The sequence below is a fragment of the Prunus mume genome, linkage group LG1 (assembly GCF_029339155.1).
Source record: "Prunus mume cultivar Tortuosa linkage group LG1, ASM2933915v1, whole genome shotgun sequence".
In the NCBI taxonomy this organism is placed as follows: Eukaryota; Viridiplantae; Streptophyta; class Magnoliopsida; order Rosales; family Rosaceae; genus Prunus; species Prunus mume.
The window spans coordinates 9604686-9627774 of record NC_142698.1 but is presented as its reverse complement, the minus strand read 5'-3'; the positions used below and the strand labels follow the sequence as shown (position 1 = coordinate 9627774).

Here is a 23089-nt window from a genome sequence, read left to right as displayed (position 1 = left end):
TACTGGATCTGCCATTTGATTTGTGACTTCAACTATCGGTTATTCCATGGGAATTTCCATTTCTACTTTTTTGACAAGTTTAGAGATGGGTTCATCTGCTACCACTTCTTCTATTACAGAAGTTTATGCAGCATAAATAGATAAGGTTTTCAAACCTAAAGCCAGTTTGAACTCCTCATGGTCAATATCATATTTGAGCAAGCTATCATCTTATTTATCCTTATCATCCATGATGTCATCCTCCTCCTCATTGTTAAGAATATCTTCAGTTTTTTGAAGCTTTTTTGGTAGGATGATCTCCATCGAGGGTTTGGAGTCTTTCTGCTACTTTGGCTCTTCTGGAAATGGTTGAATAGTAGTGCCTAAGTCTTTCCCTAAAAAGTGCTTCTTTAGTAGGAGTAGCCTATCTTCTTTGGTCATTGTGGGCGTTGTCATCATGCCTCTAGCCATTTTTGTAGGAACAACATTCTCTTCACAAGGGAACCATACTATAACCGTAAATTATCTAAGATTGGAAAGAATAAAACTAAATAAATATGGCTAAGTTGCATATGCTAAGTGAGTATTGAAATTTCTTACTTCTCACTTATTCTTTTTCGTCAACTTTTTTTTTTTTTTTTGGTGTCAGACATTTCTCTGACATGGAAACCCTCTAGCATTAACTTCTCCTTTGCTTCCGTGAGGAAGCCCCCACCCTGCTTGGCTAATACCAATTATCCATTTATAGTCCTTCCCCAGCATGTCCAAAAATTGTAGATGAATATCCTTGTACATTAACCACATCTTAAGTAAATTGTCAATGTCTAGAGGTTTCAATATGAAAATTGGACACTCTGGACATGGTATAAAAGCCTAGACGGCATCGCTGAAGTCAGTTCGATTCTCTTGAAAGTCTTGCAGAGCTAGCTAGAATGGATTTTTTGTCAAACTCTCTTATGCACAATTTTTACGGCTCTAAACAAGTTGTTTGTCCCTTTCAATTCGTTTGAGTACTAGTTTTTCATGGCCATTGGTGACTTTCCCCCAAGGTTGATACATGTTACTTAATCTTTTCAATCTTGAATCTTTTGGACTAGACTTATCAACTAGTTTCAAAGGTTTTAGGAAAATAATGCTCAGTAGTTGTACGTGATTTTGACATGAGGTGGAAGGTAAATGACTTGACAACTGGAAAAGAGGTGGGAGAATAGAGTTTTTTTAATATGCGCTATGATGATGTGTTAAATTGTTAGATATATGCCCTAGAAGCCAATATAAAATGGATAATTCTAGGGACATAATATATAATAATCAAAGGGGCAAGAACTTTGCTTTAGATACATAACGTACACAAAGTCACAAGTCCATGAATTAAGATATAAATAGAAAGTGGTCTAAAAAAGTTAGAAGCACGAGGCCTTTCCATACATATAAATATCGTATCCTAAAATGTTCCTGGTCATAGGATCACCAATTGGACAATGGTGACTGGCAAAGACTGGTACACATTATGTCTGCTCAATTGGGAGGATGACTAGTCTCAAGTCATTCGTGTAGAGACACTGAGACAGATGTGTAGGTGCTCTATAGAAGATGGAGTCCACTGAACCCAATTAACTTTAGAATTCTTGTACGGAAGTCTTACTCACAAGTGTCAAACAAAGAATTCTAAGTTGTGATAATGCAAATTAATCCTTAGACTTGAGACATCACAGTTGTCTTGTGTATATGTTGTTTCTCGTTGAGAGCACTATACGGTCGTATCAAAATAATGTGACTTAAAGGTGTTCCTCAGGATCCTCAGCGTGTACGCATAGATAGGTGAACTCTTGAGATGTCATATTAGGGATTTTGACACAAGTTTACCATATCCCGAGATTATGACATAGAGTATTGAATTAGAGAAGGATCGAATTGCATTGTAATAACAAACTGACTAGGTTCTCTAAATGAATTCTTTTTAGCTTGGGTAACCATGACATACTGCTAGGTGTCACTCATAGCTTTGTGGAAGCCTTATAAGGACTAATTATAATTAGTCTCCGCCAATAGGGACAATTGTATGTAGGGATACAATTCACACTTGATTCAAAGTGAATCATTCATACCCACTGCCTTGCTGATTAAAGCTTATAAGATCGCAAACCTAAAAGGAATCGATTGGGAAATTAAGAAGAGAATGAATGATTTTGTGACTTGGTCAAAGTCAATGTGAGTCAAAGGTCGAAGTCAAAAGTCAAAGGTCAAAGGTCAAATGGTTGACCCGACACTTGACACGGTCAACTAAGGATGACCGGGACAAACACTCGTTAGACAAATGAGTGATTAAATTAGTTAAGTCACTAGAAGTAATTAAATTGATTATATTAATTTAATTATTCAATTAAAATTTCATAACTTTAATTAAAGGTCCCATATGATTTGGAAATTAAAAAAGGATTTGACCATATAAACTTAGGCACATATGTGACACATTATAGGATTAATGTGTTGGACCAAGATAGCAAAAACATGACACACAAAAAGGGGGAGTGGCTACACTAGGGTTTGGGGGTATTTTTGTCACTCTTGTGACATTTTTGATCCTATAAGTGTGTAGCTATGATATCTTATCATCCTAGGGTTTTCCAATTGGTGAAATTTGAAGAGAGAAAACATCAAGCTCTTTCTCCCTAACCGCTTCAATCTATCACATCAAGTGAGGGTGCTAGCACCACTCTTCACTTCTTGTCTACTCATTCTCTCATCCCATTCAATCCTGGGTGAAGACCTTTGGGGAGATGCATATATTTGTATCTAAATAGACTTAGGGATTGGAGATTGTTAAAGTCAAGGGCTTGTCTTCTTTCTGTGTAGACACGGTCTCTTTGGCTATTTAAGACTTCATCAAACTCAAATAATTGCTTTTGGATGTCAAAAAAATAGTTTCCTACTTTTCGTAGAGCTTCATCTAGTGCTTTGGTCAACATATTGGACTCAGTTGGTTGGTCTATAACTAATGAGAGTCTCAAATTATATATTTTTAATATTATTTTGGAGACTTTATGATATAATTTTGGCTTAATAAATATGATTTCACTTGTTGTTACATTTTATTCTCACCAACCGGATTTATGAATTTTCTATATTAATTTGGTGAACTTATTAGGTGAATTTTTCTTCTGTAGGAAGTTGGAAAGCCAAAAGATGAAGACATACATTTGTCCAAGTTCAAGCTAGGCGTGAAGAGAATTACTGGTGGATTTTATTGAAGAATTGATTGCGGGATTATTGTGACTATAAAGAGAAGTAAAGAGGGAGAAGAGAAGACAAAACTGTTGAAGCTAAAGAGCCTATTTCATGTCATTCATAGCCATTTAACGCCCACTTACCCCACCGTTATTTCTTTTCCACTAACTCTCCACCATCAACACATGTTTAATCCAATTAATCCCTCAATTAAACCCTTCATCACCCACCACGAATGTGTTAACTTCCCACTCACCTCATTTACTACTATAAATCACCCATCAACTTATTTGGCAAGGGCACCCCTACGACAGATTTCTTTATCCATTTAGTTTATGTTTTCTTTTGTAATGAGTTGCTAGAACTCTAGCTAAGGCTAAAGGGAATGTTCTTTGAGTAAGTTTGTGAATTGTTCTTTAATCCAATATATGGTGTGAATTGCTAAATTCTTTTAGTTTTGGTTGTTCAATATTTCATATCCTTTTATTTTGATTGATGTTGAGTGCTATTATCTTTTCATGAGTTCAATTATATTTTTATCATTGTTAAGAACTGACTTGGCATGCTTTTAAATTAAAAGAGTAGATATTAAGCAACTCCATTTTCTGAACAATCATTAATAAAATATTACATTGAAAAATTAAATTGGTTTTAATTTCTTTATCTTCCGGTTAAAGTTTCTCAATGATGATTTTAATCGAGTTATAATTTGGATTAAAGAACATGAAACATATTTTGTTTAAAGAATTGAACCTTGATGCCTTAGCATTTCCATTATTGATATTTCATTTTTAAACTCAATTTCCACAAAGTCAAATTACTTTATCCATATTGCTTGTCACTTTTATTGTGGTACGTTTAATTATTTCTTTGTGTGCAGATATTTGCCTACCTGCTCCTTGAGGATACGATACTTGGACTTCCAAGGTTATTACTACGTGTGACTACTTGCACTTGGGTATACGCAACAATAACTCTAAAAGCTCTAATTAATCCCTAAAAGGACTTGGAAATGACTTTAATGTCTACATGATAAATTTTTTGATAAGTTGGTCTCTATGGCATCCTCCATTTTGGCCATTCAAAATGAGTTGCCTCAAATTAGCAATCTCATCTCGAAATGCCAATATTATGATTGACCATAGGTGTTGCTAGTGAATATGAAGGTGGATTGATATGTCTTTCATCCACTTCCTCTTCAGTCTCATCCCTAATACGGATATGTTCTTGTTGTCTTGCACGACCTCCTTTTGCTCTACCATTAGTGACATAATTACCATATCTCGTCTCCATCTATCTGTATTAACACCCCTACCAGGACCATTTCTTGGAGGCTTTGGAGGTATTGCAACTTCACCATGCATTGGAGCTTGGTATCTAAGTTTAGTAACGATTATAGCCTCTGATCATACTGGTGGAGCCTGATTGTTGTTACTATTAGTTAGTTGAATCACAATATCTACCACAGCAGCAATTTGAATGTTCACTAGTGGAAGGTGAACAACAAGTTGTTGAGTAGGTGAGGAATTTCCATGGCCACTTGACTGGCCTGTAGTAAATCCTCTCATTTCCATAGTCGTATTTAGTAATCTGCATGTGAGATCACCACTAAGTGGACTATTACAACTTTTGTCACTTTGGTTTGCCATGTTGTTGATACTAGCTTCAATTCTTCGACTTTTAATAGTAGTTTCTAAAAGATTGTTGAGCTAAACCTTGTGTAAGAGCTTCTCCTGGTTGAGCAAAGTTTGTATTCATAGTGGTATATATACTATCAATAAGAGTGTAAAGCATAGGCTCAGTTCTCGCAAACTCATCGAAGGTTGCACTTAGCTACTGAGTTGACACATTTCATATCCCTATTTTCCATGTGAAGTCATTTTATTGGGATTTGGATTTGAGTTTACCATGTATATTTTCGTCTTGTATGTCTAACCATGCCCAAAGTAATCCCACCGGGCATGCCAAAAATATGTTTACTTCATTGGAGAGAGATGTGGGATGAGGCACGTTGAACAATGTTCTAGCCACAACTCTTGTTGGATCAATTCAGCAAGTGATTTTTCTTAAGGCCCAGGTAAGAGGTCTCGAAGTGATCCAATATGTTGTTTGCATAACTGTCCCACTGTCAGAACTTGGCTTAGCCCAATAAAAAGAGATTGATTGGTTAAATATATATTCTTTAGTAGTTTGCACGTTATAATATGGCTCAAATTAGTCATTGATTGGCCCCAACTTTTTCTCAAGCATTCGCTTTAGCATTTTGTTGACTGTTTCGACTTAGCCATTGGCATGGTGATGCATAGGTGAGGAGAAGCGTAGGTTGATTTGAAGGTTCGAGCAGAATTCTCTGAATTTCTTATAGTTGAATTGCTTGTCATTGTAGGTGATGATGGTATGGGGGACGCTAAATCGACAGACTATGTTTCTCCATACGAAGTTCTAGACTTTGACGAATATGATGGCTACTAGGGGTTTGGTCTCGACCCAATTTGTATCGTAGTCCACGACAACAACTATGAAGCTTTGTTGCCCTTTCTCTTTGGACATTGGACCTATCAGGTCTAGTTCCCATTGATCAAAATGCCAACGGCTAGTCATAGTGGTGAGGTGCTCAGGTGGTTGATGAGGGATGTTGGCGAAGAGTTGGCAAGTTTGGGATTCTAGTGCGACATTTGGCATTTGTGTCCATAGTGGGCCAAAAGTACCCTCGACTTATAATCTTTGTTGTCATTGATTGGGATGCAGCGTGATCTCCACATATTCTTTCTTGGATTTCCAGGAGTGCCTCACATTCTTTCTCTGGAGTTACACATAGTAATAGCGGGAGGGAGTGGCCTCACTTGTACAACTTGCCCTCAAGGATGACATAGCGAGTTACTCGCATTCTTATTTGTTGAGCCTAGGCCTGGCCTGGGGGCAAGGTGCTGCTAATAAGGAAGTTCCAAATTAGGGTCATCCAGTTGGGTGCATCATCGACCGCCATAACTATGGCTTGGTTATATTGATGCCTCTTTTTGTGAGGTATTCAATGGGCACAGTGCGGGTTATTTCTGAGTCTAGAGTTGAGGATAATCTCTAGGGTGGGCACGGTCTGGTTCGACTGGTTCTTAGCTAAATTCGAACTAGAACCGTCTGTTCATTTGGTCCGATCCAGTTCAATTCTGATAAAAAAACTAATTACTTAACCAAACCAACTCGAACTAGTTAAAATCTAGTTCAGTTCCGATTTTCTCGGTTTGGACCGCAAATAATCCCAACTCAGCTTTTTTTTTTTTTTTTTTTTTGCTTTGGATTTTTCAAACTTTAGGCCCAACCACTTGTTTTCAAATTTTGGGCTTAGAAAGTCAACTGACTCAATTTCTAATCATCCAAAATTAAATCCATCAAACATTAAATTTAATTTTACATCCCAACAACTAGGGGTGGGCATCAATCCGGCCGATCTGGTTACACCGACAGAACTGATTATATTGGTTTGGTTTGGTTTTGACCAAAGAAAAAGTCAATAGTTTCTAAAATCAATCCGAACCGGTTTGGTTCGGTTCGACTGCGGTTTGAGAATTTTGTAAACTGTCCTAAACCAAACCGGACCGATTATAAATAAATTTATTATTTTTTAAATATATTTTACATGTGGCAAGGCTTGAGTGGTTATTTGTAAGTGTTATCATGCGCCATTCCGCACATGATTGGACTCTAAAAACTTAACTCAAACTCACGGATCTCTCTGTACCTTTCCCTCACATTTCTCTCAGGCTCTCCTTTGTTTCCTAACCCTAGCTGCACACAACACTCACTCATCACATCATTCATCTCCATCTTCATCACCTTTGGCAGACAATGTCATCACCTTTGGCCTCTTCGTCTCCCCAGTGTAAGTCTCTCTCTCTCTCTCTCTCTCTCTCTGTAGATTTGATGGTTTTCTTGTTCAAGTTTCTGATTTGGGTTCATATCTCTCATGGGTTTTGACTTTAATTGGTTCATAACTTCATATCTCTCATGTTTAATGTGCTGTATTGATTAATGAGTTTGAATGTTTAAATTTCTATTTTTTCTTTTTTCTGTGAAATTACTGAATCTTCTCATTAGTTAGATATATATGGGTCTTCATTTTGTCTTTTTTTTTTTGGCTGAAATTAGTGGGTCTTCTATTAGATTAGCTCATCAAAATTTGTTTGGGTGCTAACTATCCTGTGATGAAGAAAATGATTGGGAGAGGGAGAGAGGTGGGCTCTGGTGATGTGTGGATGGGATTTGCAGAAGTTAAAAGAGAAGATGGGTATTTGATTAATATATATAAGGTGGTGGGGAAGGGAGAATACTGTTTAAGTTTGTTTTTTCTCAATTCATCATTTTAATTTTTTTAAAAGAAAACTCTTTTTATACATTATTCTATTTTTTAAAGATTATTACGTTTTGATGTTTGTTGATATTTTGATGAAAAATCTGTGATTGTGTTTTTTATATAGGTTTTGCTTCTAATAATCCAGCAGCTACGGATGAATCTGCAGAAGGGGTTGATTTCTATTTGTATTAATTAGTTGGATGTTAAAGTTTATTTCTATTTGTACCCAAATATGGGATTGTATTTGAACTTTGTGTTGATGCCTAAAATTGGTTCAACAGAAGATGACCTCTTCGAGATCGAGGTCGGGCAATTCTTCCAGACTAGGTTAGCGTGACCAACCAAGTCGTCCTCCAGAACTTGTAAAACAAGATAGCCTCTGTGGGTGACACCGGTGTGGTGCCGGCCAAGGACCCTCCGATGCTTAAGTCAGTCGAGTGTTTGAGAGTAAAATCACACAATAGGTTCTAGTGCTTAGAATTGCATACCTTTTACGAAGGATGACCTTAGCCTTTTATATCATCCCAGACGACCTAATCCTTCTCGGAGTGGGACTCCAGAGCAAACCAGCTCTCCTCGAATTAGGACTCTAGAACATCCTAATCCTCCTCGGACTAGGACTCCATTTAGATTGGCATCTTGGTGATCCCGAAACATCCCAACTTCCTTGGGATTGGGAGTGCTTTGAGTGAACACAGCGTAAATCAAACTCATGTGCACCGAGGCTGAGCACAAATGGGCCCACAAGTCCACACGGGTCAGGGTGGAAAAGTATAGGGTGACCAGGCTCAAGCCCAGCCCGACTACTAACACCGTGGTCTAGCCCAGCTCGACCACTAACACCGTGGTTTGGCCTAGCTCGGCCTAGAGGTATTTTACCTCACAAACACTTTGTTTTACTGGAAATTTGGTTAACTTTCCATGTTTGATGTATTGGAGATTTGGTTAACTTTCCATGTTTGATGTATTAGAGATTTGGATTATATAATGAAAATGCTGATGTTTGCACCTGTATCAGTTTCTGTTTTAGGATGTTTGTTAATAGGTTCTTTGTTATTATAAGACATTTTGTTTTATAGCTAAACCGGCCGAACCAAACCGCACCAAACCGGATATGAATTGTTTGGTTTGGTTTGATTTTCATTTTGATTTTAACTCAAATCAAACCACACCGAACCGTGAAAGTTTAATTGGTTCAGCTGTGGTTTGAGGGTGAAACCGGACCAAACCGGACCGTGCCCACCCCTACCAACAACAAACAAATACATAATAAATCATATTTAATTACAACTAAATTGCTGAAAAATAACATTCAACTGCTCCATATTTTTCAGGAATACTTCACGACTCTTTAATCTTCGCTGCTCCTAAATCAACAACACATTCTTTAATCTTCTCCATTAGATCTTCCCTTCTTGCAGAATTTCAATGGCACCATATATGCAAAAAAAATAAAAAAATAAAAAAATAAAAAAATAAAAAATCAACAACCACAAGAAACCTCTAAAAACCCAATTGTTGTCATCAGAGCAAGATATATAGTTAGCTGACCAAGATATACAACAAAACCCAAGATAGTCCCCGTTTGGTCATTCAACCTCACAGCCACAAAGTGGTGGCTCTGCATCTTCAAATTCCCACCCATCAGCACCAAATCAACCTCTTTGCTTCTTCTTCCTCTTGTTTCCTCTTTACCCATCTCATATCTAATCATCCAAATTGAAATCCCATTTCTATAGTATAAAAAGAGATAGACCCATTACTTAAAAAGAAGAATTCTCAATTCTCAAGAGACAAGCATGGCTCTCAATAGATGGAGAAAATAAAACTCAAATTTCAAAGTAGTTTTTCTATTTCTCTCTCTCTCTGAAATTGGTCTATCTGAGGCTATGAATTCTAAAAAAGAAAGATTTCAAGGAATTAAAAAAAAAAAAAAAACAGAGCTCTAATCATGCCATCTCAAAGCGTGAAGTTTAATTAGAGGCATCCAGACAAAGGAGCACGTTCACTTTTTTTCTACCATATAATAATGGAAGCCTTAAATTGACCCGAAAACAAGTCCCCAAAATACAATCAATTGATATATATAAAAAAACAACCACATCCCAACAAACCCATATCTCAGCATCAATACAAGAACAAATGTACAAATATGTATGACAAAAACAAAACCCAAATTTCTAAGACACTGACCTGATTAAGCCCTTTGGCAGGAGGAACGAGTCGTTGCTCTTGAGTGAGAGCGAAAATGAGAGAAGAAGGAAGAAGAAGAGGAGGAAGGAGAATGAGAGAGAGAGAGAGAGAGAGAGAGAGAGAGAGAGAGGCATTTACGGCTAGGGTTGGACTTTGGTTGATGTATAGTATAAAACGTTCATTTCAACAATAAAAAAGAGTATAAAAGATTAATTTAAAAAGGTTGGCTGCTAAAAAATAATAGCATAAGACGTTGGGCTTGAGGTAATCGATATGTTTAGGCCCAATTGAAGCTGGGAATGGATGGAAGGTTAAGGTAAAAGCCCATTGTATATATAAAATATAAATAAATTATATTAATTATATTCAAGCTAGTCTAGTTCAGCCCGGTCCAATTTTTTAAGACATGGAACCGAAACCAGAACTAGCTAGTTACAGTCTGTTCAGATTGTTGACTTTTGGTCAACTCATTTTTTTTCGGTGTGGTTTTGCTCGGTTTTTCAGTTTGCCAGTTTGAATGCCTACCCTTACTAATTTCGCCAAAGAGTCGGCTTGGGTATTCTTTGCCCTAATGATTTTGGTAATGGTATACAATTGGAAAGAGGAGATGAGATCCTTGACCTTTGCCACGTAAGCGGTCACCTAGTTGACCACTAGTTGTGAGTCGCTATTAACGTCGATGTGTGCAACAGTGAGCTCCTTTGCCAATCGGAGCCCAGACAAAGGTCGTTGTTAGAAACTTGGAAATGGAATCAAATGGTATATTCTACCTTAGCTCTGTCAAACGAGATCAAGACCAGGCTGGCTCCGCAGGCTTGTTGATTTGATGCACCGTCAACATACAAGACCTATCGTGGCTGCGCCATGGTAGCAGGGGTGATATCCGTTGTGGTTAGTGGTGGGGTGGGCGCCGGGTGAATCCTGGTTTCTTGCTACTCACTTACGAATGTCGACAGGGTAAACTCTGAGATGAAGTCGGCAATAGCTTGGGCTTTTATGGTCGTTTGTGGTTGATATTCAATATCGAATTCACCTAGCTCAACAGCTAATGAGCTGACATGGCATTTTTAGTTTTCGCAAGGCATGGTTGAGTGGTTGGTCGATCAAAATGACGATAGAATGTGCTTGAAAGTATGGCCTTAATTTTCTAGCTGAGACCACTAAGGCCAGTGCTAAGCATCGAGCTAAGGGCTAAGGTAGGTCTTCTACTCTAGTAGTGCTCGACTTGCGTAATACACTGGGTGTTGTATTTTATTGCGTTCGGGAGTAGCTGGTCGCCTCGCGGAGGAGATTTTTGTATGTTTTAGGGGATTCCTGATGAGGGAAAAAAAGAAATCTCTCCGTGGATGCCCTCCATCATGGCGATATGAGTTTTTATCCTTATCGCAACCTTCACATCGAGCATACTTGTTATTGAATCGAGTGATGTAATCCCTAAGTTTTTAATCGGGTTGCTGTTTGACTGCTGGTAAATCATTTGTGATGTACAACCAATTAAAGATTATCATGTATCACTTCAAGAAAACCTTTCTAAGTTCGACGAAAGAACCAATTGATTCAGAAGCAAGCCGTTTGAATGAGATCATAGCATGGCCTTTGAGCGTGGTCGGGAACATGCGACACTTAGTTGCCTCATTTACTTGCCTCCTTCCATTGTGTGATGAAAATTGTCCAGATGGTCATAGGGGTCGGTCATCCCATCATACAATGGAATATTTGGGGCTTTCAAGTCTCCTCGCATCCTGTAAATTGTGGGTGTTGGGTAGTGGAATTTCTTCCTCATTGAAATATGGCCCCTTAGGCATATTTGATTTCTCCACTTAGTTGAGCTCATCCCACACGCTTTTCAGCTTGCCAATGACCAAGTCCTTGAGCATGGAGGTTATGCCACCAATACCATCCTCTCCTTAGTTCGTCTCAACAGTGCTCTTCTATTTACACTCCCCACTTAGGTGCCCATGCTGCAGTTGATCTTGATGAGGCCTTAGTGTCCGTCAACACTACCCGCTGTTTGGGGTCGGCACTAGGATTGCCATTTTGTTCTTGTTGGCCTCATGTTGCAAATTTACCCTCTTTGCCAGGTCTTCTTGAATTACCTCATTCTGTAGGCGGATGATGTTGCTGAAGCTATGGACATCCTTCACGCCTTTTAGGATTCGGCTCATTTTGTTTTCCAAGTTGTCGAGACGATCCATTTGCTGCCTCTTCTTCTTCCGTCTCTAGAAGTTTTTCTCGGTAGAGCCTAAAAAAGCCTTATTTTTCAAGCTTTGGTTTTGCATGGTTTGGTTTGTTCGTGTTGGACTTCAGTAAGGGAATAAGACTTTTGTTTGCAAATTCCCACTGACAGTGCCAAATGTTGACTGATACGAAATCAGTTAGCCAACTAAGATCTTAGCCTGGGCCTAGATCGGATGTGAATAAGGCTAACTCTGCGCAAATGGACCTTCTTCAATTACCTAGGTGATCTGCACAACGTTAAGAATAAGTTATCAAAGATGCATTGGTGTGGTACTAGCCAAACCTTCTTCGATGCCAAAGATAGAAGTAGAATGAACTAATATTTAGGAAAGTGAATGAGTAGTGTTTCTGGATAGGGAAAAATTTATTACCTTTGTCTAGTTGTAGATGAGGGGTATTTATAGGAGATGAAGAGAAGGCATATCCCCTTCAATCCAGCACAAGAAGATCTTCAGCCACTCTCATACTAGGGTGAAAAGGTGGCTCTAGGCATTGGTTACTATACTGGTTATCAGAGGCCAATGGTTGGATGACACATGAAATTGATTATAGGTGTTGTAAATGTCTTCTCCACCCATAAGTCGACACATGTGCGTATGTAATTGGGAAGGTAATATGTGGCGAGGCGTCAGTCCACCTCAGTCCTTTCCCATGTGACATTTGGGTGAGAGGAAGATTGGGTGCAAAAATGGTTTACAAGTGTGGGAGTTGAGTGATCCCATGAGAGCCGACCCTCCAAATCGACTATTAGGGTAAGCCCCATAACATGGCAATAGGTCAGGCTGGTGTAAGAATAATTTGTCCTAACTAGCCTATTGGGATGAGTCGGTATGGCTTGATAAAAAAGGCGACCAAGGTCAGTGTAACATGTATCATTCATTTATCTACGTGGTCTTGTTTTATGGGCTTGGCGATAAAACCTGTCAACGATGTTAGAGAGAATACTGGAGTGCAATTGATGATGACGAGCATAGGCTCTTTTGGTTGTATTCTTTGTATATATTTTTTTCACTACAACGCTTGGGTTGGTGTTCTAAACAATTGGGACATATAACATAGTCCCATGGCTCATTAAAGTCCTAGATGATTCATGAGACTCTACTAGTTGTCCAAAGTTGTTCAGAAGCATCACCCAAATGTTGCTTTGAAAAAATTTACAATCTATTCTTGTCACCATTAATTTCAATCTAATCTCCTCTCTAACACCAACCTCATCAACTTGCCTACCATCTTCTTCTCCATCTTTCACTAGCCCCATTTTCTTGCCATTGTTCTTTTCCTCCATGGTAAAATTATGCACTCTTTGCTCTCTATTTAAGTTCCATTTTCTTGAAAAAATTTCTCTAATTTTCTCAACAATTGGAATCACCAAATAGACCCATGCCAACCCCTTCATGTAACTTCAATTTGATAATAAAAACATAATTCTAAGAAACAGTTTATAATAAATCTTAACTTTTTTGGTCGCTAGATTTTACACAAAAATTCAATTTGGTCACTGAGAATTTTTTTTTAAGTAAAATTGGTTACTATGTTTCCCAAAGTTTACAATTTATAGACATTCTATTATCTTCCGTTAATTTCCTTTAAGTGCAGTTTTTAATTTTATGTTTTTACGAGTTGTGGTACATTATGCTATTAGGGTTTAACAAATTGGGGGAAATCTTGGGTTGAAATCGGAATTGTGAGGTATAGCCTCATAGATTGGATGCTATATTGAAGCTTGAATCAATTGAGTGAAAAGTGTATTATGACTTCATATGGCAATAAGACGTAATCAAGATGATAGAGCATAAAAAATATATTGAAAAGTTGTTGATTTCATTTTAATTTCATTTGCCTTTTTTATTGAGAGAAATTTTGGGTATAACGTATTTCCCTCATACGGGAAGAAGTCTGAAGGTGATTCCGGAAAAAAAAAAAAAAAAACTGCACTTAACGAAAAATAAAGAAATGTCTATAAATTGTAAACTCTGAAAAACACATTGACCAATGTGGCTAAATTTTTTTTTTCAGTTACCAAATTGAATTTCCAAGTAAAACCCAATGACAAAAAAAGTATTTAACCCTAAATCATAATATACATGGCTAGACAATTAGAATAATTTATGTAATATTGTATGTGTACCTACCTAGTGTTCAATAGTATAATAATTTTTTTTTGTTGTTGGTGAAATGCCTTTAATTAAAATCGTGGAAAAGGGCCTTGACTTAGATATAAGAGATCTCAAGTTCGAATTCATGACATCTTAGTTGTGTGTATATATGTATGAAATCATATCCTTGTAATTTAGACCATCGTTTGTACTAAAAAAAAAAAAAAAAAAATTATGAAGAACGTTTATTATTATTTTTTGGTACGTGATTAGTGGTATAATTCCATTTCTTATTTTCAAATTAAATTAAATTTTTATTTTTTTGTAATTGGAGGTCAAGTTAGCACACTAATAACTAAAAAGTACTATTTTTTTTTAAAAAAAAACTTACAACGTCAAAGTGTCTCTGGTTCCACTTTCAATTTGATCCAAAATTTTAGGATTTGTTTCGATCGTATCATAATTGATTGCTCCCTTTGATAATTTCTCGTTATATTATCCTCGGGGAAGCATTCGAAGTTCCAATTCAGCATAGAGGTTTAGGGTTCGTAAAATGCCATGGCTGCTAACGTGCTCGAAGCTGACGCTCTTCACCATAGCTGGAGTTGCGATTCAAATGGTTGGCCTCTCCATCTTCGTCTTCGGCTTCTTCCCTGTCAAACCAACCCTACCTGGACACAGGTACTCTGGTTTCTTAGAATAATACCAAGGATCATAGAAATTGAAACATCAACAACCAAAAGAAAACAAAGCACTTTTTTTTTTTTTTTTTTGTCTGAGTTGGTTCATTTCACTGACAATGGCAGTGGTCCGGAGAGTTTTCAAGCACCCAAGTGCAATTCGATTCAAAATGAGACCGAGAGAGACCTGCATCCTCATCAGCTCGGGTCACTGTATAAGGTACTTGTTTCCTTCATGCTGCTTTTGGTTTGGCAACTTTGAATTTTTACTTAGAAGTTCAGTTTTGTGAAGTTTGACAGTCTTCTAGCTCTAAATGCACACTTGCTCTGGTGGGTTTTTGGTATTTGTAATTATTCTTCACTATTTAGCTTCGGAACTGTTAATATATGTGGCAACAAAATTTTTGTGGAATTCAATGACTTCCAGGGCAATCCTTTTCCAGATAGTATGTTTGGGCTTTTAAATGTTGCAATATCAGGGTTTTTGCATTTGTGTGTGTACACATGCATACATACATAATTCCTTGTTCTATTGGCAATGCAGGAACTATCTGGAATGCCCCTTGCATTTGACCGGCTAATACTAATGGTATATTTAGTTTGTGTCTGTCAACATCTGTGCGGTTTTTTTGATGTGTTAGTTGATAAAGATGTTATCTAGAGGATAAGATTTGGTTTGTCCTTTACAATCATGCCAGTTTAGGTTATTGATGGTCTTCCAGCAGAACTTGTGCTTGGCAAGGATGGTAAGCCTCCAAGCAAGGCATTAATGGAAGCCATGCCATATACTCAATCACTGCTTGCTAATGGAATGGCAATTGGGTATCATGCAAAGGCTGCACCTCCAACTGTTACAATGCCTCGTTTGAAGGTTGTCTCCATCACAATATTTTTATATGTAGAGAATCATTCTTGTAGAGGTCTGCTTTTTCATCACCCCTTGGTATAGGATTGCAGGCTATGGTTTCTGGAGCAATAGGGGGATTCCTGGACGTGGCTTTGAATTTTAACACACAAGCTATGTTAGATGACAATCTTCTCGGTTAGTTGATAATTAATACTTTAATGTTAAATTCATTCACTATGTCAAATGTTTTGAAGACTGTCCAGAATTTCATGATACTTGTTTACTTCTTTGCCTCACAGACCAGTTTTTCAAGATTGGTTGGAAAATGGTGATGCTTGGTGATGAAACATGGCTTAAGTTGTTTCCAGGATTATTTATTAGGCATGATGGAGTCAGCAGTTTCTTCGTAAGTCTCTTTTTACATAATCAGTATGTTACATGTCAAAGCTTGCATATGACGATTAAGCTTTTACATCTTCACTTTTGAAGTGTCTGGATGCTAATGGAGTGAATGCTCGTCTTAAGATTTCCTGTTTTTATAGGCTTGGCTGTGATACCCTGATGTGTTAAGGCCACTGCCATTTTTGGTTGGCCAGTTTTCATGCAATTTTTCACTTTTCAGATTGATTAGTAATCTTATGTTTGATGTTACTCTATTCTTGTAGAAGTCAAATTGGTAATTTTGTATCTGGGTTTATTGTGGAGGTTGTAATATATGCTGACTTGCAACATGCATTCTTTCTTGCTAAAGGTTAAAGATACAGTACAAGTGGATCAAAATGTTTCTCGACATCTGGGTCATGAGCTTAACAAAGATGACTGGGATTTTCTGGTTAGTCTCAGTTACTAGCTTACTAGATAATATTGGATTGTCCAGGGCTCCTAGTATACCTTATTAGCAACACCTGCTGCCGATAATTGTTGTAAAGAATATTTGTACTCTTACTTTGCCAGTTTGTTAAATGGACTAGCATTTTAATAATTTTTACTTTCAAGCTGGTTTTACAGGGTAGTTCCAATTTTTCACTGTGTTTAATAGCAATAGTTTCATTATTATGAAAAAAAAATAAAAAAAATATACTTTGAATATATATTCATCAGATTAATCGTCAAAATTATTCTTTGGAAAATTCAAAGTATCATGTACTTTGTATTCTGTTGTTTTAAAATGACATAATCAAATCTTGAATGATGAATTTAGTTTCTGCTTGGAGGCATTGCTCTGTTTTCCACTTTTAACTGAAACTGCATGTCAGATTCTTCATTATCTGGGCTTAGATCATGTGGGACATATTGGTGGGCGCAACAGGTAGTCCTTTTCCCTAATTTATGTTAAACCTCTTTTGATTGATTCAACAATCTTATTTCTTGAGGATTAAGTGGACATGTTTTTTATTATTTCAGTGCCTTGATGGCTCCAAAACTTTCTGAGATGGATGACGTGGTGAAGATGATTCATATGAATAGTATACTAAATAAAAAAAATGATCAAGGACGGACACTCTTGGTTTGTCGTTCTCTTATCTGGTTCTTCTCATTGACCGTAGATTCTTACTTATGTCTCATGAATTCAATGCTGCTGATCATGGAATTTCATCTGAGGAGCAATAACTGACCAGCATTTTACCCACTCGATTTTGAAAAATGCGTATCGAAACAAATAATGGAAGACTAACTATAATATGCAGGGCTAAAGCTGTAGGGGTTCTGAATTTGAGGCATAGGTGTATCCAAAGGAAACATGCTTTTCTAGGAAGGCCTTTAAGGAATAGAGAGTGCATTTCTATCTAAACAAGGTTTTGTCTTTTCAGATAACATTTTATGGCACTGGTAGTATCATGTAAAGCAGCTGTTAATGTGTAAAACTGTTGCACATAAATACATGTATGCTCAATGCGTGGTTCACATTCCATGCCAGTTTTCACTACTCTCTTTATATTATTGGATCTAATCAGCTATATCCTTATAATTATTGTCTCTCTTTCTGTGAGGTTTATAAAGTGTTTTATGTATTTATTTATTTTTCTGTTCTGTCAGTAGTCATTAAAAAATTTGAAATCATACTCATATCTGTCTCTATCATGAATTTCTTATCTAGGTCGTAGTAAGTGACCATGGCATGACTGAGAGTGGTAATCATGGAGGGTCCTCATATGAAGAAACTGACTCCTTAGCCCTTTTTATTGGCCTGAACAATGACATCTCTGATTATTCGTCGTCCACCCATAACATCATTTATCAGGTAATTAAGATATAGAATTGTATGGTTATAATGTTCCATGATTATTTACATTGAATGGGATTCCTAGTTTCCATTAAATTGCAACAAAGGCATACTTTAACTTGCTGGACTAGAGAATTTCGCCCCAAGATTAAGACTAAAATATTTCCTCTTCATCACTTACCCGCAAATGTAATTTCATTTATCGCGTGCAATTGTTGTGGTTCAGGTCGACATTGCACCAACATTAGCTCTTCTATTTGGCGTTCCAATTCCAAAAAACAATGTTGGTGTCCTAATTGCAGAAATTTTTGGGTATTTGGCTGGTTAGCTCCTCTCTCTCTCTCTCTCTCTCTCTCTCTCTCTCTCTCTCTCTCTCTCTTGCATTGTTGAGGACACCCCTCAATGTGGTCCAATTATCCAAACCGTCTAATTCTTAGATCCCTGTTTAAAAGTCATTCATGCAAAACCTAAAAAATTTCAGTCTTTATGGGGGAATACTGTGTTCGTTTTGTATATGGTTATAGTTAGATGATTAAATGGTTTCTGGTTAGTTTGGCCCCACATGCCCTTTTGGTTCTTATCAAATGGGATCCCTTGTTATAAGTTTTATATAGATTTATATCTATGCATATGTGTGTGGGTGTGGGTGTGTCTGTGTGAATTATTATATCTATGTGCTGGTGTGATTATATGTGGGACCTTGTTATATCTAGGTTGGTTGTACATGGAGTTGAAAGAATGATATGTGGATAAGTTAAGCATGTGTACACAATAAACTTGAAATATTTCTTTACAAAATTTTGAGGATCAACCACAATGGTACTGTATCCCATTTTCCCTTGAGGTATCCATTGACCTATTTGTCTCCATTGAAAATAGGTGGTGTGATTTTCTTCAGGGATGCTATTTAAATTGAGCTAATGTTGTCTCTCTATGCTAAATGACATTTGGATGTCAATCTTTGACTGATGATGCACACTAAATCAGCTTAATTTCTTGTAATGCAATTTACCATACAATTATAAAGGGATGTATGGAGGAGTAAGGTGTTAGACATAGGCTAAAGCCCTTTCTGTAAGACAGCCATAAGAAATGAACAACTGACAATACAAAAAAATGATACTTGAAACAAGTGGAAGTTTGAGCCACAAATCTATCCTCTCCTGTCAGATTAATTAGTCTTATTGGTAGATATTAATTACCTAGTTGTTTTTTAACCTATGAGTTTTGATAAGCAGATAAATTAATAACTCGCACTAAATGTCGCTGACTGCTATGACTTTCCGTAGCCTTAGATCTTGTCAAGATCAACAGCCTGCCCATGTACTACTGAATGTGTGTAATTTCTGATGTTGCTTCCTTGTCTTTGATGAGTAAAGATGACCAACAACTGAAGGCACTGGAGTTAAATTCCTGGCAATTGCTTAGATTATTGCAAGCACAAATGCCTGGTTTATCATGTCGAAATTACCTATGTGATGGCTTCAATGATGATCAAGAGTCCAAGATAACCAAATGCTCTGGGAGCATGGGAAAGATGTTTTGTTGCCTATATACGAATGCTGCACTTCTCCAAAATTCCTGGATGTCAAAGGAATTCTCCAGGTGGATACATGACACTGTCTGTTATCGAAATCATGACACCAGATTCAATAAGGAAAACCTCTAATGCCAGTCTTTATGTGTAAATTATGTAACTAGGTCTAAAAGTAGGGAAGACTACAGCAGCGCTGTTACAGCATACTATGAGTTTCTGAGAACTGCAAGTGAGTGGTTATCACGCAGCGCAACTGATGTATGTATACTCTTCTCCCTTGTAAAGATGAACAGAGATGGTGATTGTTTCTGATGGAGAGAGTCTTAAACTGTTTCATTATGTAAATCTTAGTTTCTTTCGCATAACTTTTGTCCACTGACAATTATTTTATTTTCTAGAAACCTGTCAGCCTACTTACTCTCGGAATTGCTGCAATGCTCATGTCTTGTCTGATATTATTAAGCCTTCTATTTAATATGTGCAAAGAAGTCTACATCAGAGAGAGGTACCTCTTTGACTTAGAGAGCGCCATGCAGACCTGGTATTTAGATGAGACTTTTGTATTAGGCGTTATATTGATCCTCATTGTAAGTATGGTATCAAGTTCTATGGTAGAGGAAGAGCAATACGTTTGGCATTTTGTGGCTTCCACATTGAATTTGTTATTATTGCGTAAAGCAATACAATGTCCTCCATGTGGAGGAGCTCAAGATCTCCGTACTTTATTCAAGGAACAAAACAAAATAAGTTGTTTTCGATTGAGTTCCATCTTTGTGGTTCTTGTTTCTGGAAGGATATTGAGAGGCTGGCACCAGGGAGGCGTGAATTGGACAAATCTTCCTGACATCTCTAAGTGGCTTGAGCAGGCTGGGACTGATAATATAAAATCAATTCAGCTCGTCTCATGCCTTCTACTGATGACCTTAAGCTTATATGTTCTTTTTCTACTTGGGTCCAACAAAAAGGTTGTTCTGGTGATTGGATTTAGCTTTCTTATGTCTGGATTGTTGGTTTTGCAACATGTCACTAAGCATCAGGATGGTATGTTTGTGTCATCCAGTTACAGCACGACTACATTGGTACAAATAATTTATGCAACTCTGGGTGCTTCCACATTTGGAACTGTTGTAGCCTTACCATGGCTTGTACCTTTTTCAATATCTGAGATGTGCTCGAATCAGGACTTGTACATGTCAACTTCTGCTCCCAATGAAGTTCAAAATAAGTCGCTTATGGCAAAATTAAGAGATTCTCTATATATAATTGGGTGGACATACATCTCCTGCTGGTGTATTCTGCAACTTTTGCTTCAACAAACAATTAACTCAATGCCTATACTATTGCTACTTGTGCAAATTTTCGCCAGCATGTTGTATTTTTCTTACAGTGCTCTGCATCATAAGCCGTGGGTTGAGGTCAGTTTCAATATCAGTTTGTTTTGAGTTAATGTTGTTTTCATTCTTGTGTATCAAAGTCATGTTAATCATAGACTGGTCCAGTCAATAAAAGCAATTATGTCGTACCGTTCTTAAATTGAGAAGTATGAAAATTTGAAAGGCTTCAAGTCTCTTAAGGTTTGATTTGCCCCTTGTTTGGTTGGAGAAAGATAAAGAACATACGTACAGAAAATTGTATTTTTTTACTTTTTAATATGTTATGTGAAGAATGTAGAGGGAAAATAAAAGGGTAACGTTTTGTTTCTATGAGACAACTTCATTTCGAGTATCATATTGTAAAGAGATTCAGAATATCATTTCGAAAAAGAAAGCATGCGTGTGTGATGTGCTGCATGAACAGTGTTAATTTGTTTGGAAAATGTTCTCTTGCCAGACAGCCTGGCATGTTATTAACAAGCCACTTATCTGGCAACATAGCACATTAGATATTTGGCAACATAAGATGATAGACATCTGGCAATAGAACATTACCCCATTTTATTTACTCCCTAAGCCTTATTTATTGCAGGTACTAATACTGCATTTTGCATTTGTTGTTTTAGGTTGCTGCATTTTACTTTTTGGGAATGGCTGGCCATTTTGCTCTGGGGAACAGCAATTCTCTAGCTACTATTGATGTTGCCGGAGCTTTTATTGTACATCCTCTTTACCCTGGCATAGTTTTTATAGAAAAGAAAAACATTATTTTGGGGACAGATTGCAGAAATTTTGAGATTTGAAAAGTTTCTGTTTGTTTCTGATTGTTTCTGATTGTTTACTCGTTGCCAGGGCATCTCAAGTCACTCGACGGTACTTTCTGGCATCTTAATGTTCATGATCACCTACGCCTCCCCAATGTTATTTATCCTTAGCATGGTGATGTATATCTCTGTGAAGGAGACAAGCTATCTCCCATCTCCCTTCAGTGCAGATTCCACACAACTCCTCAAAATAATGCTTGGCTTTCCTTGTCTGGTTCCACTGGGGTTGAACTCCATTTTGTTGACAGCGTACACCATCATATTGCTGTTAATGAGGAACCATCTCTTTGTTTGGAGCGTCTTTTCTCCCAAGTAAGTCTCACTGAGATAAGGGCTTGTATTAGTTGATGTTCCTGACTGAAATAAACCTCTCTTATGCAGTGTGTTTGTCTAGAGTGAGGGAGTCTTAAGTGATTGTTTTAGAAATCTTCTGTGGTAATCTATTTATTGTACTATGGAACTCCTTGGAAAGATGTAGGACAAAGAATTTAGGACATGGTGAGAAATAAAAACAGACTGGAGAGTAGAAAAGAGAGAAAACCAATTGTAGAGGTTGAAGAAGAGAAGAGAGGCAGGAGAAAATTAGGGTAAACTACAATCAGTCTTCCTTAATGTCAGTCAATCTAGAAGTATGAAACTATATTACAATAAGACTTACTTTTATATGCATTCCAAATAATAAAATATAGTAACATAGTAATTAACTCTAATGATCAGAACAAAGTTATCGTAAACAGAGATAAATGAATAATTAATCCCTAAATTGTAATCGTAATAGGTGAAAATTATATAAGATAAAACTGATTTCCAAGCTTCTGTTTACATCTGAAGTAGATATTATTTTCTCTTGAATCCGTTGTCGAAAGACATTTTAATAGCTAAAGGCGGTCCACAGCTCATATTAACTTCACTCACTTTGGAATTTATGGTTTGCATCTTCTCTCCAGGTACATTTATGTTTGTACTACAACAGTATGCGTCTACGTTGGGGTATCTGTAGTAGCTACAACTGTGACATATACATACTTGGTGCTGGGGTTTCGAAGAAAGATGCAAGGTGAGCTTAGCCATCAGCAGTGATTTAAGATAGAGCTTGGCAGAAGGAGTAAGGCTATTTTCATTGGTGGTAAACCAATGCACACGGATCATTCTTTTCTGTAGAAGAGTTTGTACTTTTTCCTCTTCGGCCAGAAAATATTTTTTTGTAGAAATATAGTAGGAAACTAAACCAGCAGAAAGACATACTGACAAAAGTGTTGCTTCTTGCGGAATTTTAGTGCTGCAGTGACAAATTTAGTACACTCTTTTTGTAGCTTTGCCCTCTGTCTTTGGGAGATGGAGTACAGGAACTAAATTCTTGCAGATTTGTTGGGAAAATAAACAGGAAAGAAAGCTTGGGTAGAGCCCTAGATTGTTGATCTAGTTGCCTCTTATTCTATTCCAACTGCATTAGGCCATGGTGGCGTGGCGTTACAAAAATTGTGACTTTCAGCAATGGGTAAGAATTCTGAACCAAAAAAAA

At 37.2% G+C, this 23089-nt stretch overlaps 1 protein-coding gene and 2 long non-coding RNA genes across 6 annotated transcripts; 2 read left to right on the top strand and 1 right to left on the bottom strand.

Moving 5' to 3' along the window:
* Positions 1-6951: 6951 nt before the first annotated feature.
* Positions 6952-8569, top strand: LOC148920968 (uncharacterized). The gene is made up of 2 exons (XR_016123234.1): positions 6952-7084; positions 7680-8569. It is a non-coding gene; the product is annotated as an uncharacterized LOC148920968 (long non-coding RNA).
* A 52-nt stretch (positions 8570-8621) lies between these two features.
* On the bottom strand, positions 8622-9752 carry LOC103334379 (uncharacterized). Its single transcript, XR_016123236.1, has 2 exons — positions 9107-9752; positions 8622-8969 (listed from the first exon to the last, which is right to left on the bottom strand). It is a non-coding gene; the product is annotated as an uncharacterized LOC103334379 (long non-coding RNA).
* A 4683-nt stretch (positions 9753-14435) lies between these two features.
* On the top strand, positions 14436-22987 carry LOC103334368 (Alkaline-phosphatase-like family protein). Of its 4 annotated transcripts, none has more exons than XM_089044222.1 (17): positions 14436-14763; positions 14889-14982; positions 15307-15351; positions 15461-15633; positions 15712-15804; positions 15909-16015; positions 16361-16441; positions 16866-16918; positions 17014-17116; positions 17708-17851; positions 18060-18156; positions 19213-19438; positions 19535-19628; positions 19769-20785; positions 21370-21462; positions 21596-21879; positions 22515-22987. In XM_089044222.1, exons 5-17 carry the CDS (start codon positions 15723-15725, stop codon positions 22645-22647), a joined length of 2514 nt encoding a protein of 837 aa, XP_088900348.1. In that variant the 5' UTR covers positions 14436-14763; positions 14889-14982; positions 15307-15351; positions 15461-15633; positions 15712-15722; the 3' UTR covers positions 22648-22987. The 4 variants fall into 4 exon arrangements, with proteins under 4 accessions (XP_088900348.1, XP_016646822.2, XP_008235552.3 ...); XM_016791336.2 differs by having other exon boundaries at positions 14460-14763; positions 15720-15804; XM_008237330.3 differs by having other exon boundaries at positions 14472-14763; positions 15466-15633; positions 15720-15804.
* The last annotated feature ends 102 nt before the right edge of the window (positions 22988-23089 follow it).

Coding starts and splice junctions, on each gene's coding strand:
- LOC103334368 (XM_008237330.3), top strand. CDS start 14,636: ATGCCATGGCTGCTAACGTGCTCGAAGCTGACGCTCTTCACCATAGCT. Junction 15,352..15,465: donor TTGACCGGCTAATACTAATG/GTATATTTAGTT, acceptor ATGCCAGTTTAG/GTTATTGATGGTCTTCCAGC. Junction 20,786..21,369: donor ATCATAAGCCGTGGGTTGAG/GTCAGTTTCAAT, acceptor TTGTTGTTTTAG/GTTGCTGCATTTTACTTTTT.